This window comes from Olea europaea, unplaced genomic scaffold (assembly GCF_002742605.1).
Source record: "Olea europaea var. sylvestris unplaced genomic scaffold, O_europaea_v1 scaffold599, whole genome shotgun sequence".
Taxonomy (NCBI): Eukaryota; Viridiplantae; Streptophyta; class Magnoliopsida; order Lamiales; family Oleaceae; genus Olea; species Olea europaea.
The window spans coordinates 76,397-93,698 of NW_019264334.1; the positions used below are offsets into that span (position 1 = coordinate 76,397).

The window sequence follows — 17,302 nt, forward strand, 5'->3', positions numbered from 1 at the left end:
AATATTTTAAGTAAAAAAAAATATTTAAAGAAAACTTAAAAATGCCATTTTCGTTACGATCTTAAAGAAAACCCATTATATAATCTCTTCCAAGAATTATTCTTTGCATGGTAGATCAAAAAAATGGTCTTTCTCATTCTTGATTTGGTAGTTGAAGTACATGTATATGAAAGGAACCTAGATTTTCTCCATATTTATCATTTTTGTGACTCCTAGTTTCTTGGGAGAGAATGGTTAAGATCGTGTTGTTACAAGTAATTACTTAGTTGTGAACTTTGTGCTTTTAGGGTTGGAACGGAGAGATTTATGAGCAATCCAGTGGAAATTTTGAATCCATTGAAAAATGTCCCAACTTCACCTCCCCCTTCAACAAGGCAAGTATTTGAGAGTTTGGATTTTGCTCAAAAAACATCATTTTGTCCACAATGTTTTGAAGATTACGAGACGGAGTGGACGAAACTTGTAGCCATTGAGGAGACGTCTTCGGAGCTAGACAATAAGCTAATCGACCATCTCTGCCTCTATGGTTGAAAAATGCGAAAATCCGGAGCATCAATGCTACAACAACAGATCAATCAGATGTTTAAAACACCTTGTTAAAATTAATTTAGAATGGGAAATGAATCGAATTAAGCTGATCTTGATTTTTGAGGTGGGGGTATGGGCGTAGGTATAGTAGAGTGGGGGTGGGGTGATTTTTTTGTTTCAATTTAATCATTTTAAATATTAATATATGAATGATGAAATTGCCCATATTTAAATTAGTCAAAGTATCCAATTATTTTATTTTTCAGGTCAACTAACGGTGGAACTCACGGTTTTCATCATTTTGTACTCCATGTGCTAATTTTCAGAAGGTTTGGGACTTTTGGTGGCACAAATTGAATGTTAAAGTAAAGTTTGCAAAAAATTCAAAGGTTCGGGACTGCTGTTGCAATTTTCCCTAAATTTTCCAATATAGGTTTGAAACGGGAGTTAGTTGTTTAAAAAATCGCTCAACTTATACCATGGTCACAGATTGTTCACTAAATTTAATTTGTTTCGCGATGCTAACTAAACTTTCTCCGTTTGTACTCTATCCATCATTGTCAAAACAATCATTAACACTTCCAATGATGCGGCAGACGGAATCATGACATTGCAAGTATTTGCCATTAGAATAATGCCAATGCAAATATGGAATCCAAGCCATACAAAAACATGTCATGTGTGATTTTTAAGATGCGATTTGTTGAATCTAGAAAAAAAATTTGAAACAAACTCATGTGTCGTTGACCACCTATTTATTTCCCAACCACCCACACCTACAAAATCTTCGAATCCTCAATTTCCCCTAAATCCTCCCAGGAGATTTCATCCAAGTTCGGTTACTCATGTGATTAATTCAAAAGTCACTCACAGCACAGAGCGATGGCAATAGTTTGTATCTACTTTCGATGATAAGTTTTTTTTTTTCATTGCGAATATATTTCCCCATGTTAGCATGAACATGTCTGAAGCTTCTGGGTCAAATTGGACACGAAAGTCCTATTATTATGGGCATTTAGCATGTGTGAAGACATTTTGGACAATATTGAATTCTGCTCGGAGGTTTGTTGGTTAGCCCATCCTACGGAACGCGAAAGGCCTGCAACTCAACAGAACTAGTCATATGTTAGTATAATTGGTTATACCATCTCAAAACAACTAAAACTCAAATGATTCCAATAAAAAATCACCAAACATATGGCCAGCTACATTACATTAATTCAACTAAGGATATGTTCAATTTTAGCTCTTACAAAATAACGTAATCCAAATCTTATGTGTCTTTTGCATCTTTTTTTACCGAGTTCTTCATAGATTTGATTGTTAAAATCACAGGAAGAGAAAGATAGCAAACTCAAAATAATTAAAAGAGGCATTGTCAAATTTTAATTTGATTTCTCTAGAACGATATAAACGATACTATGGTAGAGTAATAAATTTGGATGAAATTTAGATCAATTTGATTAAATTAGCTTTGAAATGGAAATTAAAAATAGGAAAAAAAAATCATATTTTTGGTTTTGATTAAATTAACTAGTTATCAAATTTATTTAAAAAAAATTGACTTATTTAAAATAAATTAATTAAAAAAATTGGAGAGATTCGGTTCTGATATAAAATCGGGAACCGAATCGAACCCGTCGGTTCTCAATTCAGATAATCGTTCGGGTATTTAATTTAAAAAGAACCGCTTGGTTCGATTAAGTTCGGGTGGTATTTGATTCGGTCCGAGAGTTTTATTTAGTCCTATTTAAAAGACACATGAGACACGTTTATGTATGATTTGAATTCCATATCTACATCAGCGTTATTTTAATGGTAGTTACTTGCCATATCACAATTCTGTCTGTCGCGTCATCGAAAGTGTTAACGATTTTTTTGATATTGATGGATGGAGTGCAAATATTGAAACTTTACTCGTATCGCGAAGCAAATTAAGCCCCCGTTTGGCCCCCATTCTTGTCAAATTTTAATGGTGGGAATAATATTTTTTTGAATAATGTGTGGTTGAAAAAGAATGAAAAATTTTTGATTTACGTGTAATATTATTTTATGGAAGATTGTGTGTTTGAAAATAAGAGAGAGAGAAAAAAATGAGAATGAGAATTAGAATTAGATTTAGATTAGAATTAGAATTAGAATTATAATGAGAGCCAAATAGGGACTAAATTTCACTGAGTAGTCATAATCATGGTATAAGTTGAGTGGCTTTGGAAAGATTTGTATCACGGGCTAAAAATTAAAATCTTTATAAAGAAAATTTCCCTATTTCTCTTTCTTCTCCCTCACGAAAGCACACACTTACACGCTGAGTGCGTGGGTACTAAATCGGCAATTGAAAAGAACAAATAGAGCTCAAAAAGCTTTTGAAGATACAGAAAATCGAACAGGGAAGAAGAAATTAAAGGAAATTTTGGAATAATTGAATACCAGATCGAGGAAGTAGGTGGTGATTAAACAGTTCAAATACTTCGATTGGAGTGAGAGAAGAGCCAAACGATTCGGAATTCGAATTTCTTCATCGGAGAGTGATCTCCAACCTGATTTTAGTTTTCCCTAGGACCATCTCCCCGGTACTTCTTCAATTTCCCCTTTATAATCGGTGTATGTTGTTTATTTTATTTATAAAATTAGATTTACTCTTGATTTTTGGAACTTTTCACGTTACAAATTTTATTGATAGTTGTGTTTCATATTTTGAAACTAAATTCTTGGATTGTGTTTGTTGATCTAGACCTATTACTGCAATTTATCATCCTTATTTTATTTATGTATTTATTATTACTATTATTATTTTTTTGCAAAATGAGTTGTTTGCAATTAAATTGAATTGAAATATAAGCACATTTTAAAGGATTAATTTATAGCACTATAGAGATTCACGGTAAGGCCCAACACTGTTTCGCCCCTGATTGAATCATGCACCTACTCCCATCAATTGTCTATGGATTCACCCCTATGTAAGAACATTACTAAACGAATCTGACTCATTTTTTGAAACTAACTTGGTTAGCATTCATTTCAAGACTAATGCTATTCATAGACTACTGGTAGTCGTCACATACAGTCGCTTTGTTATTTGACGCATGAGGCAATACAAAACTATGATATCAATGCATACAAAGTGCCACGTGTTTGCCACGTAGGACAACTATATGTAATTTTCACTATGAATAACATCATTCTTATGTCAAAGATGGGTCACTTGAAAATGCATTTGGCTTGATGAAATGAGTAAGAGAAACTTGTAGGCGTAGTCTACAATAATTGGTGCATGCTCCATGGAGGAGAAGTGGTGGAGCTTTTTTATTTGATGACAGTGTTTGATAATTTTTATTTTTATTTTTTCTGTTGGTTCCCAAATTTTACAGACTTGTTGAAATCATGGGAAGTGGAGACCACTAGTAAAGTTGGCAAGAAATGAGCACGTGGTTTAAGAAAAATATTGGCTTTTAATTTTAGGCAAGGGTATTAAGACTTTTCCAAGCAAGGATATTTTCTATCTAAGGGTTTGAGTTATTATGAAATGGACTTAAGGCCTTTTAAACCTAAAACATTGAACATTGGCCTAAAGTATTTTTTTCACAATGGCTTTTAAAGTATTCTCAAGCTCAGTTTGTAGGTTGTCTTTCTGACCTTTTTCCCCCTTAATGTTATAGCTTTGTAATCAACAGTTCTTCATATGCAGCGAAAGATACTGTAATTTGAGTAAGAGTATTATAATGAACAAAGGAGGAGTGGGACTGGGTAGTGGAGCCGGCGTAGGCAGTGGAGCCGGACCAACTGCTGCGGCGGCAGCAGCGGCAGCCCAAAAGCAAAAGACCCTTTTGCAAAGAGTGGACAATGACATTGGAAATCTTGTCGATAATTTTGGATTCATTGTTAATGTTTCACGGGTAATCATGCTAATCCCTTTGAATAACTTATGAAATTTTTAGAATTATTTTATGCACGTTATTTCTTGATCGATTAGATTACAAAACTCTTATCAGGGTGTAACGATTAATGAGCATGTTGCCTTTCATAAATTAATATAACGAGGGTGGTTTATTTTTGTATTTGAATTTTAGAAAATGTGAGCATGGAAAGATTAGGTGATAATATGTGTTCCTGTTTAGCCCCCTTTTGGTTTTGCTAAAATTAGATTTTTAGTAGACTTGGGTCCTATGGAATGTTCAATTGAAATTAACTGTTGACTTGGATTTTTATCAACTTTTTAAGCTAAACCAAACAGGTTAACGTAAATGAGTAAATCCAATTTCTAAACTGACAGCCACTTGGAACATGTTTGGAAGCCCGGCTGTTCTGAGGGCCTTTTTTCTTATTTCTTTAGAAAAGATTATAAAAATATTGTTAACACCTTTGATATACTGAAGTTCACTTAATAAGATACTTAATGGCATGTTTGATGGGTTGGATTGAACTGCATTAGATAGGATGAAAGAAGCAAAAATAAGTTAAATTATGTTTGTTGAACTGTGCGGTGTGTCCAGTAACATGTACCTAATGTCCTCTTACATCAAAAGATAGGTGAAAATCAAGCAAAAAATTATTGCAGTTTAGTGTATACTTCAATGCATTATATGTTAAGGATTTAGTTCTGTATTCAAATTTTTTATTATGTGAAGAGTTGAAATGCCCACATTTTGATGGTACATTGTGGGGGGAATGATATGTACGCAATATTTTACGAAAACCACCTGCACTTCACACGAATTATGTTTGTTGAACTGTGCGGTGTGTCCAGTAACATGTACCTAATGTCCTCTTACATCAAAAGATAGGTGAAAATCAAGCAAAAAATTATTGCAGTTTAGTGTATACTTCAATGCATTATATGTTAAGGATTTAGTTCTGTATTCAAATTTTTTATTATGTGAAGAGTTGAAATGCCCACATTTTGATGGTACATTGTGGGGGGAATGATATGTACGCAATATTTTACGAAAACCACCTGCACTTCACACATGTGATTGTCCATGTGGAGATTGCCAGCTTATTGCTGTTGGACTTGGGGTTGGGAGCGTGGGGTATCCACTATTACCTATACACAGTCATGCTATTTGGTGCACCATGAAAACATCTAGATGAAAAGGGTTATAAAGACTTAGAATATATAACATCCTTGAGCACGTATAGAGAAGCACACCTGGAAAACATAGTAGTGTAGTGTGATAGATATCTGTTGTGTAATAGGTTGTTATGTATGTATTGAATGAAAGAAACAGATGGAAATACCGTTCAAAAAGAAACGGATGGAAATGGAGAGGAGATCCTCTCTGTATGTTACTTTATTTCTTGATATGAAAATGAAAGAATTGTATTACAGATCACTGCAAATATGAAAATGACATTACAAGGATGGCACCAACTCTTGAGAGGTAGGTTCTCTCCTACAAAACTCCTATTTCCCCCCCTTCTCTAAGCTTACCATTGCCTATCTGTTCTTGGTGCCAACTGCTTCCTAACCAAAATACGAAACTAGCCAACCACTTTTTAACTGAAATACCCAAATACCTCCTGTAACTGCTTCTTTTAACCACCAACAGTACCTTTCGGAGCTGAGTGACTGGTGCAGCCCACAGCTTTTCCCTTTGATTCTTTACCATGCCGGCACCATCCTTCTTCTTTCCCTTGCACGTATATGTATAATGAATAGGAGATCTATCATAGTTCTACTTGATGCATTTCAAAATGTGGAAAAATAATTTGATGAATAATAGCAGGGAAGCAGTGGCGGAATCTAAGGGAAGGCTGGCCTGGGCCAGGGCAGTCTAAGCCCAGCTCCACCATTAAATATGTAACAAGAGAATTTTTGTAAAGCCAAGTCCAAAATAAAATTTAGACCACCCAACCCAAGCCCAAGCCCAAGCCCAAGCCCAATCCTCATAACTAGTTAGCCCATTTCTGTAACCTGTAACTAGTCAAGCAATTGCATGTGGGGGTGGATTTTTCAAATTTTTCCTTTTCCTTTTATTTCTTCTTTTTGTTTTCTGTTTTTCCTTTTATGTTAAATCTAGGCACCGACTGAACATGCTACAATTTGTGAAATAGCAATAACCTGTAAGTGCAGCTCCGATGGAAATTATCATGTTGCTACACAAAAATAGTTCTATGTTAATTTATCCACTGCTCAAGTAATGTTAAATAAGTGCATTTTAATTTTTTGAATGTTGTTATTTATAATAAGTATTTTACATTATTTGGTGAACTTGGTGAATTTGATACAATGCTTTTCTAATTATCACTTGCTCGTTTTGGTCATGGAGAGATTTTTTTCTTAAAATTTCTTGTAGGAAATGTTGTGTTCTTACATTTTTAATTTTTTTTTTTTTGACCTTTATTAAATCCCTCATGCACTAAATAATTTTGTGGCTCGACCCCTAGTTATGCTTCCTAATATAGTTTCATCACTGTTGGATTTTATGCGCAATAATAAAGAGACGAGAAGAAAAATCAACACAAGAATTTATGTGGTTCGGCGGTGTGCTTACGTCCACGACAGCGAAGCGGAGATAATTTTATTCAGTAGTAAAAATAGGGTTACAACATATTATTTATACTAACCTTAACCTGGACCCATATAAGACTTTAAGGCCCGTACAAGAAATATACGTATATCGTACTGCGGGGGCATTGTCCCCACACCCCAACCTATTCAGCGTCCCAAACAACTAGATAGTGAATTACACCCGCACAGGCCAATGTCATCGCTCTGCTCCGGCATCGCCCTATTTGATCCAGGACTTGTGTTCTACTCTATATGAGCCACATGTACAACAATCTCCACTTTGATGAATATTCACCCCTTAGGAGAAAACATAATCTGGAAAACCACACCATCTAGGACCAGTGGGTCGAGACACATCCTCTCTAAAACCTAGAGATATTAATCAAGTTCAAGTAATACTTGAACTTGTCCATTATGATTGGCTTTGTCATCACATCTGCTTCATTCTTTGAGATATGCACATTCTCTAACAACAGCTCTCCTGAAGTAACCAATTCTTTTATCTTATGAAATCTTACATCAATGTGCTTGGTTCTTGCATAATAAATCTGATTCTTCACTAGGAAGATGGCGCTCTGACTATCACAGTACAACTTCATTCCATCTTGGTTGATCCCAAGTTTCCTGACAAGCCCTTTCAACCACAATAATTTCTTGGCTGCCTCAGTTGCCGCCATGAACTCTGCTTCAGATGTAGATAATGTCACAAGTGACTGCACCATTGATCTCCAACATATGGGCCCATCTGCGAGTGTGAAAACATAACCTGTATGGGGCCTTCTGTTATCCAAGTCCCCTACATAATCTGCATCTACGTATCTTTGAACTGAAATATCACCGCGTTCTCTCTCAAACATGATCCCGCACTCTATTGTACTTTTAAAGTACTTGAAAATTCACTTTACAACTCTCCAATGCCTTCTACTAGGATTAGCCATATACTTACTAACCACACTGACTGCATGTGCTAGATTTGGTATGGTATATGCCATTGCATACATCAAACATCCAACTGTCCTGACATAAGTTGCTTTTGACATCTCTGCAATTTCTTCTTCATTCTTTGGACACTGATTATTAGACAATCTGAAGTGATTTGCCAATGGTATAGCAACTGGTTTTGCATCTGATATGCTAAACCTACCTCTCTAACACTTTCTTCAAATAATTTTTCTGAGATACCCATAATTTTCTGGCGTTCCTATCTCTGTTGATCTTCATGCCAAGAATTTTCTTAGCCGGTCCCAAGTCTTTCATATCAATTTCTTAGCCGGTCCCAAGTCTTTCATATCAAACTTACTGCTCAACAAAGATTTCAATCTGTCTACCTCGTCCACGTTCTTAGCAGCAATTAGCATGTTGTCCACATACAACATCAAAAAAATATATGAGCTATCATCAAGAACTCTGTAGTAAATGCAACACTCATACTCACAACGACTGTAGTCAATCTGAATCATATGAGAGTCGAACTTCTTGTACCAATGCCGTGGAGACTGCTTAAGCCCGTATAAATACTTTTTCAGTTTACAAACAAGATTCTCTGTTCCTGATTTCAAGAACCCTTCTGGTTGCTCCATGAAAATCTGTTCCTCCAAATCACCATGAAGAAAAGCAGTCTTCCCATCCACTGCTATAACTCCAAATCAACATTAGCCACCATTGCTAAAACAATCTTTATGGAGGTGTGTATGTTCTCCGGGGAGAAAATTTCATCATAATCTACTCCCTTCCTCTGTGAGTATCCCTTTGCTATTAATCGAGCCTTGTATCTTTCTCTTTCCTTTTCTGACATTGCTTCTCTCTTTCTGTACACCCACTTACACCCTATCGTTTCTTTCCCTCTGGAAGCTCCACCAAATCGCAAGTATTATTTTTATGTAGTGACTCAATTTCCTCCGTCATAGAATATATCCATTTACCTTTCTCCTGACTATCAATGACATCCTGAAAGATTATAGGATCGCTATTACTGGTAATAAGTGCATTAGAAACCGAATCATCTAATCCATATTTTGTTGGTGGCTTGATTGTGTGACGTGATCTAAGGCAACACTATGATGCTGCTCCACCTCTGATCCAGAACTATCCGCTCCCTGAGCATTAATTTCTGTGTTAACATTGTTTAGCTCTACTTGTACCACTTGGCTTTTATCTCTGCCATCGTCTGAATTGAGCTTTTCTTTATCTGGAGAAGCTTTAAGCATGGATGCTTCGTCAAAGACTGCATCCCTACTTATCACCATCTTCCTTGCCTCTGGATTCCAAAACTTGTAACCCTTTACACCTTTCACGCAGCCTAGAAAAATGCATTTTCTTGATTTCGGATTAAGTTTGGATCACTGATCACTAGATACATGCACATAAGCTGGACGCCCAAATACTCTCAATTCAGAATACTCAACTTCATTACCTGTCCAAACTTCCTCTGCAACTTTCCTATCTAGTGCTGCTCATGGCGATCTTTTTATGACATAACATATCATGTTTATTGCTTTTGCCCAAAAACTCTTTGAGAGCCCTACATTCAGTCTCAAACATGTTGCCCGTTCTACAATTGTTCTGTTCATCCTTTTCGCTACACCATTCTGTTGCGGTGTCTTGCAAACTGTATAGTGCCACTGAATACCATGCTCCTCACAAAATTTCAGAAACTGTGATTCTGTGTACTCTGTATCGTTGTCTGTCCTCAGATACTTAATTTTTCTGCTTGTTTGGTTCTCTACTTCTGCTTTCCTCAATTTGAACTTGGGAAAGGCTTCAGACTCGTACTTCATGAAATATACCCAAACTTTTTTAGAGAAGTCATCAATTAAAGTAATGAAATACTGAGATCCACTTTTGGACAACTCTCTCACTGGTCCCCAAATATCTGAGTGCACGTAATCAAGAATGCCCTGTCTTGTACTTTCCCATCTTGAACTATACTCTGGACTGTTTCAAGTACACAGAACTTATAAAAATCCAGTTTGCATGATTTTACCCCCTTTAACAAATTCCTCTTGTGAAGCTCAACCATGCCACGTTCTCTTATATGCGCCAGTCGCATATGTCATAGAAGAGTTTCATCTTACTCAGATTCTGCTGTAGCAACTCCACCTACAACTGTATCCCCAAGTAGCTAGTAGATATTCCAAGCTAATTTCTGACCCTTCATCACAATCATAGCCTTTTTCTTCACTGTTAGAGCCCCACACTCTGACTTATAAGTGTAACTATTTGTGTCTGAAGTATCTAAAGAAATTAGATTCTTTTTTAATTCAGGTATATGCCTAACATTTTCCAAGGTCCTTACCATGGACCTCATTCCAGTGACCTTACATGATGTATCATTACCTATCAGAACAGATTCAAAATTACCAAAACGATATGAATGAAATCAATCACGTTGAGGAAACGTGATATGAACAGGCTGAATCAAGTACCCAACAGTCATTTAATTTTTTAGAATTACCTGCAGAGCATGTCTCCATCTCCAGAATTCGAGTCTCCTTTTGTAACACTAGCTGAGTTTGAGAACCCATAACCTTTCCTTTCATCGCCCTGCTTCTTATTGGGAGTCTCTCTTAAAGAAGACCATTTGATGGCATTTGTAGCACTTGACACTTTTCTTATTTTGATTCCTAGATTTTGATCTCGTGTTCCCTCTATAAGAACCACCCCCATCCTTCCTTCTCCCACGATCCTGATAGCTCTTTACGATCAACCCTTCACCTTGTGAAGTTTCACTAGTACGCAGTTTTCGCTGGTTGTAGGCTAACAGGGTTGATGTGACTTTCTCCAATTCGAGAATCTCTCTACCTCACGTCAACGTGGTCACCAGATGGTTGTACGAAGGAGGAAGTGAGCTCAACAAAATCATTGCCTTATCTTCATCATCAAACTTGATTTCGAGTCGTAATAGATCGCTGATAATTTGATTGAACACATTGGTGTGTTGAATCAGATTTGTACCCTCCGACATTTTCAGCCCGTACAGCCCCTGCTTTAGATGCAGCTTGTTCGTGAGGGATTTCGACATATAACGACTCCAATTTCTCCCAAACCTTTGCCGGAGACTCAACATCCACGATGTGTTACGTGATCTCGTCCGCCAAACAAAGCGTAATTGTACCAACTGCTCACGCCTTGAGCTCTTCCCAATCGGCATCTGACGTATCCTCTGGCTTCTTCCCAAATAGTGCCTTCACTATCCCTTGTTGCGCCAACAAATCCTTCACCCTTCGTTGACATAATCCGAAATTCCTAGATCCGTCAAATTTCATCACATCGAATTTTGCAATTGAAGAACTCGCCATCTGAACTTTGCTCTAATATTGGTTGTTGGATTTTAATAAAGAGATGAAAAGAAAAATCAACACAAGATTTTACGTGGTTCGGCGGTGTGCCTACGTTCACGACAGCGAAGTGGAGATAATTTTATTCAGTAGTAAAAATAGGGTCTCACTCTACTTCGCTTCGCTCCGGCATCGATCTATTTGATTCAGGGTTTGTGTTTCATTCTATATGAGCCACATGCACAACAATCACACATGTAAAAGCTATTAAATATACTCAATGATATTCAATAAGACTCGATACCCCTCAATGTGAGAAGTTTTCTCGTTATACGGTACCAAAATCAAAACTAAATATGGTAGCTATTAATTACAATATTTATTAATGGTAACCTATTAAATATGGTAACTTTCCTTATATTCGAGCTTTCTTTATATGCCACAGACATCTCTCTCAAATTGATGCTGGTAAAAGCATATATTTGTAATTATGAATAGGCGGCGGTGACAATGCTCGTGCCCACGAAAAAGAGACCTAAATCACAGCAACCAACTATTGAAAAAAGTGACGACGAGAGACCCAAAAACAACAAATATTGCAGAAATAGTCAAGTACTACTTTAAAACCACTTCAAGAACACTCCAAAACCACTCCAGAGAACTCACATCCCCAAAGAAGAATTTCCAAATGAATTCACGAAGTGTGCCAACCACACATAGCGAACTCTATCAGTCTAGAATAACTCAATTGAACACACAATTCGTGTTCTGATAAAGCTTTAATGGCTAATGCATTGGCCAAAAATCTAGTAATATATCACTGGCCAAGACTTTGCAGTTGGAAGAAATCCCACATAACAGTTTACATAGAAGAACCAAAAGATGATCTTCCTCCGAGCTTATCATCCTAGCAACCAAAATTTAACTATATGCACTCCCATGTCTCTCTTTTCTCCTTGACCAAAACGATTTTTTTCCCTTTTTAGCTGTCTTTCCAAACCCAAAATAACAAGCCCAAAACTCCAAAAACCCTATTTACCTAATTAACATCTCGATCCATTATCCACTTAATTTCATTATTTGCAGCCTACATTAGTTCAAAAAATAAAGCCAGCCTACTACCCAATAGCCCAACAACAAAACACATGGCCCAAAACAAGCACCCGACAACTAACATAACTCATGGTCTAAATCAAAACCCAACAGCCAATTACTTGATAAATCAAGCCCCAAACCAGGCCTAAAACACTAAATCATTAATAAAAAGAATAATGATATTTGCAGCCGCTCATTACTGCAGTTGCCTTTCGTGATATACATGTGGCGGTTAATGATTTGTTGCATAAGGTATAAAATTACCATATTAATGTATCAAATCACCAAACGCAATATGTATGCCACGTAAGGTGATTGCGGTAGTGAACGACTGCAAATAGCATTATTCTAATATAAAAGCCAACAATCCATATAATGCAGCTTAAATACCAAATCCAAAATCATAACCTAAGACCCATTACATGCAAACCCTAACCTAGCCCAAAAATCATCATTCCTCACCGCACTTGCCTCTTTTGTACCTTGTCCTCCTCGTCGCCAGTTAATCAAAGACGCGCCAACAAACTCGCATTCTAAACAATTGAGTCGAAATTGACAACACGTCATACCAAATCTCCAACACGGCTCTCTTCAGTGCTACTTCTCCAACACTATGGTTGCTTTTCCCCGTTAGCTACCAACCTACATCTAGCATCACCACCCATTGAGATGATAATAATTGTGCCCAAGTGCAATAATGGGTTTGTTGCTTTGCCTGATCCTTCAAGTAGAAAATGTGATGCTTTTGAGCGTAAGGAAGAGCCAAATTCACCAGAGAAAATATGAAATTGGAGTTTACTGGACTATTGTTTACTACAGTTCAATTTCGGTGATGACAAATATGTGGACAAAGACTCCTAATTTGAGGTTGATTTTGAATTACTTCCTCAATACGTTAAAATGAACATGAATAGGAAAAGGAAACGATTGACCTGATTCGATGTAGACTGAACGGGAGGAGCAAATACTCTTTTCGTGAGAAAACCCAACCAAGAAAACGAGAGAAAATTCTAAGGAACTAGCACTGATACCATACTCAATAAGGCTCGATGCCCTTCAATATATTCTCTCATTATATAGTATCAAAATCAAAACTAAATATGGTAACTATCAATTACAATATTCATTAATAGTAACCTATTAAATATGGTGACTTTCCTTATATTCACAAAAGCATCAATATAATGACCCTGTTTTAAGATCTATTCGTCATTGCTTTATAACTTATTTTGGAAAGTGCTAAAGGGTTGAATTAATAGGTTCTATGGACTGTTACCTCTTGGGATCTGCCTAAAGTTATGTTTCATATATATCACGTCTTTTTGTTAAGAGAATGCAATGTTTCCATGACTTTTCACACTATCAGCTATAGAACCAATGGCAAAGTTGGGATATTATGTCCATTTTGCAGGGTGGGTGGGGATTTTACTCGAGCATTACAATGACTCTTATATGATGCTAAGCACTGTGATGAAGGCGTATAGCATTATGAACCATAGTAACTTGAAGAATCATTGAGCTTGTTTATTTGATTGATACACTTGAGTTTGAGTTGTTAGAGTTAGAGGAGTTTGTGACGTATTTAACACCATAATCATTCATGTGGATTATGAACAAACGATATAATATTCTGATACCAGAAAACAAATTGTCCAAAAACCCAGAATAACCAAAATACCTGAGCAAGTTATATCTAGAATGCATGCTTTAATATATACACAAACCTTAACACAACACAGAGCTCAGTAAGATTTCACCAGTGAAATGGTAGGATTCTTGTGTTAAGACTCCAAATGAAAACTGAACTTGCAAGAACTGTTTAATTGAATTGAAATGCCGAAAATTACAGAAATAGAAATGACTACAAGTCTCTCTTCTCTTACTAAATATTTGCTGCCAGTCTATTCCTCTCTCCCTCTATTTATAACACTACTTCTCAATAGACTTTCCCTCCCCCCACATGCTTCATAACCGAATGCTATTACCCCTCCTCCTAGTGGCTTCTCAATCTTTTTGTTTTTCTTCTAGCATACGTGAAACGGATTGGGGGCTTAATAATACCCTCGGTTTCCAAAATCACCTTGTCCTTAAGGTGAAAATTGGGAAATTGCTGCTTGATTGAATTGGCTGATTCCTAGGATGCTTCTTCTTTAGGTAACCCCTTCCATTGAATCAACACTTCTGTTTCTGGCTGCTGTTCACTGCCTACCTTGCGAACCCCAAGCACTTGATCTGGCTCGACCATCCATTCCAGAATAGTGTCCAGATGCGTGGGAAGAAGAGCTGGCTAAATTCCGAATCTTCCATAGCCTTTTTGAGTTGAGAAACATGAAAAATCGAGTGAATTGAGATTGTTGGTGGCAACTCCAGCAGATAGGCTACGGTCTCCACCCTTTTGAATATTTTATATGGCCTAAAATACTTAGGAACCAACTTCTCATTAGGTTTCTTCGCCAAGGACCGTAGGCGATATGGCCTTAACTTTACATAGACCAAATCTCCTTCTATGAACTCAATTTCTCTCCTATGCTGATCGGTTGACAACTTCATTCTGGCCTGAGCTTGGAGCAGATGATTTTTCAGTTCTTCCAAAATCTGATCTCTGTCCTGCAGCTGTTATTCAACGGCTGAGACGGTTGTGTTTTGGACACCATATTTGATGAGCGGGGGAGGGTCCCTTCCATAAACCACTCGGAAAGGAGTAGTCTTTGCAGAAGCATGGAAAGTGGTATTATACCAATACTCGGCCTAAGGCAGCTATGTAATCCAGTTTCGAGGCTTATCAAAGGTGAAACACCGCAAATAAGTTTCCACACACTTGTTTACAATCTCAGTCTGTCCGTCCGTTTGTGGGTGATAAGCCGTGCTTCGATGAAGAAAAGTGCCCTGTAATTTGAATAACTCCGTCCAAAAGTGGCTTAATAAAACCTTATCTTGGTCTGTTACAATGGATCTTGAAATACCATGAAGTTTTACCACCTCTTTGACAAATATGGCTACAACCCTCGGAGCCGTGAATGGGTGTTTGAGGGGAAGAAAGTGAGCATACTTTCTCAGGCGGTCTACTCCCACTAATATAGAATCAGACCCTCGGACTTTGGTAGTCCCTCTATGAAATCCATGGAGATATCTTGCCAAACCCAACATGGAATAGGCAGGGGCTGTAAGAGGCCTGCAGGAGAACGAGCTGAACTTCTGTTCAATCCCTCTTTGAAATCCATGGAGATATCTTCCCAAGCCAAACACGGAATAGGCAGGGGCTGTAAGAGGCCTGCGGGAGAAAGAGCTGAATTTTTGTTCTGCTTGCACAGAGCACATTCCTCCACAAACTTTTTGATGTCTTTCTTCATACCTCTCCAATACAAATCTGTCAGTCGTTTGTATGTTCGAAGAAAACCGAAGTAACCACCCACCAGGCTGTTGTGATATTCCTTCAGCAAGTTTTGAATCAATGAAGAGGCTTGAGAAATTACTAGTCTCCCATTGTACAGCAATCTGCCTTGCTCTAGTGAGAAACTTGTGTGGGAGTCGGTGTCTCCTTGTAGATCTTTTATTTTGGAGAGCAGAGGGTCGGTGGCTACCGGCTCCATTAATGTTTGGACGTCCACTACTGTCGGAACCGTGATGGCCGAGAACTCTACTGGGGGGCAAACCCGAGACAATGCACCCGTAGCCTTATTTTTCATGCCGGGGCGATATTGTATCTCGAAATCATATCCCATCAGTTTAGTAACCCATTGTTGAAACTCCCCGGGTACTACTCTTTGTTCCAACAAATACTTCAGGCTTCGTTGGTCAGTCCGCACTACAAATCGCCGCCCCAACAAGTCATGTCGCCATTTTTGAATAGCTAACACCATGGCCATAATTTTTCTCATAAATTGATTTTTGCTCGGACTTGCAGGACAATACTTGACTAACGAAAGTAATAGGCTGCTGGTCCTACTTCGATACTGCCCCCAGACCGTATCCAGATGCATTCGTCTCTACCACAAATGCTTTTGAAAAGTTCGGAAAGGTTAGAATTAGGACCGTAGTCATGGCTGTTTTCAGTTGTTGGAAGGCCTTTTCAGCCTTCGGAGTCCACCCAAATGCATCCTTCTTTAATTGCTGTGTGAGTGGCCAAGATATAGCTCCATAGCCAGCAACAAACCTTCGATAATATCTTGACAGGAAGCCACGAAGCTCCTTAAGAGTTCTTGGTGTTGGCCAATTTACCATAGCTAAAATCTTGTTAGGATTAGTTGCCACCCCTTTGGCCGACACCAGGTGGCCCAGATACTCTTTGCAGTTGCGTGAATGAGCATTTTTTGATGTTGGCATAAAGCTGATGCATATGCAGGGTGTGTAACACCATCTCCAAGTGCCGTTCATGCTCCTTCCTGTCCTTGCTGTATACAAGGGTGTCATCAAAAAACACCAAAACATTCTCAAATAACCTCGAAATACCTGATTCATAAGTGATTGGAAGGTAGTCGGTGCGTTCGTGAGCTCAAACGGCATTACAAAAAATTCATAGTGCCCTTCGTGCATTCGTATGTCTTCTCCCCGCACCCTGATTTGAGGTCCAGTTTAGAAAAAAACTGTTGCTCCATGCAGCTCGTCCAGTAACTCGTCGATTATAGGAATTGGGAATTTGTCGGGAATGGTAGCTTTATTGAGGGCACGGTAATCAGTGCAAAACCGCCAACGTTGTCCTTCTTGACGAGCAAAACGGGACTAGAGATTGGAGACATGCTGGGATGAATAATTTTGGTTGCAAGCATTTCCCGAACCATCCTCTCTATTTCATTTTCCTAAGTGTGCGAGTAGCGGAAAGGCCTGACACTGACTGGCTCCGTGCACTCTTTAAGTCTAATGGAGTGATTAGTTTCCCGATGAGGGGGTAAAC

At 37.9% G+C, this 17,302-nt stretch overlaps 1 protein-coding gene across 2 annotated transcripts in view; it reads left to right on the forward strand.

Moving 5' to 3' along the window:
* The first annotated feature begins 2,764 nt into the window (after nt 1–2,764).
* The window catches only part of LOC111389491 (mediator of RNA polymerase II transcription subunit 22b-like), an 18,268-nt gene continuing 3,730 nt past the window's right edge, over nt 2,765–17,302 (forward strand). The window contains exons 1-2 of one of the 2 annotated variants that reach the window (XM_023014405.1): nt 2,765–3,101; nt 4,217–4,424. In XM_023014405.1, the coding sequence (XP_022870173.1) occupies nt 4,251–4,424 (174 nt within the window). In that variant the 5' untranslated portion in view covers nt 2,765–3,101; nt 4,217–4,250. Of the gene's footprint in view, nt 3,102–4,187; nt 4,425–17,302 lie in introns of both variants that reach the window. The other variant, XM_023014404.1, reaches the window with a different exon arrangement.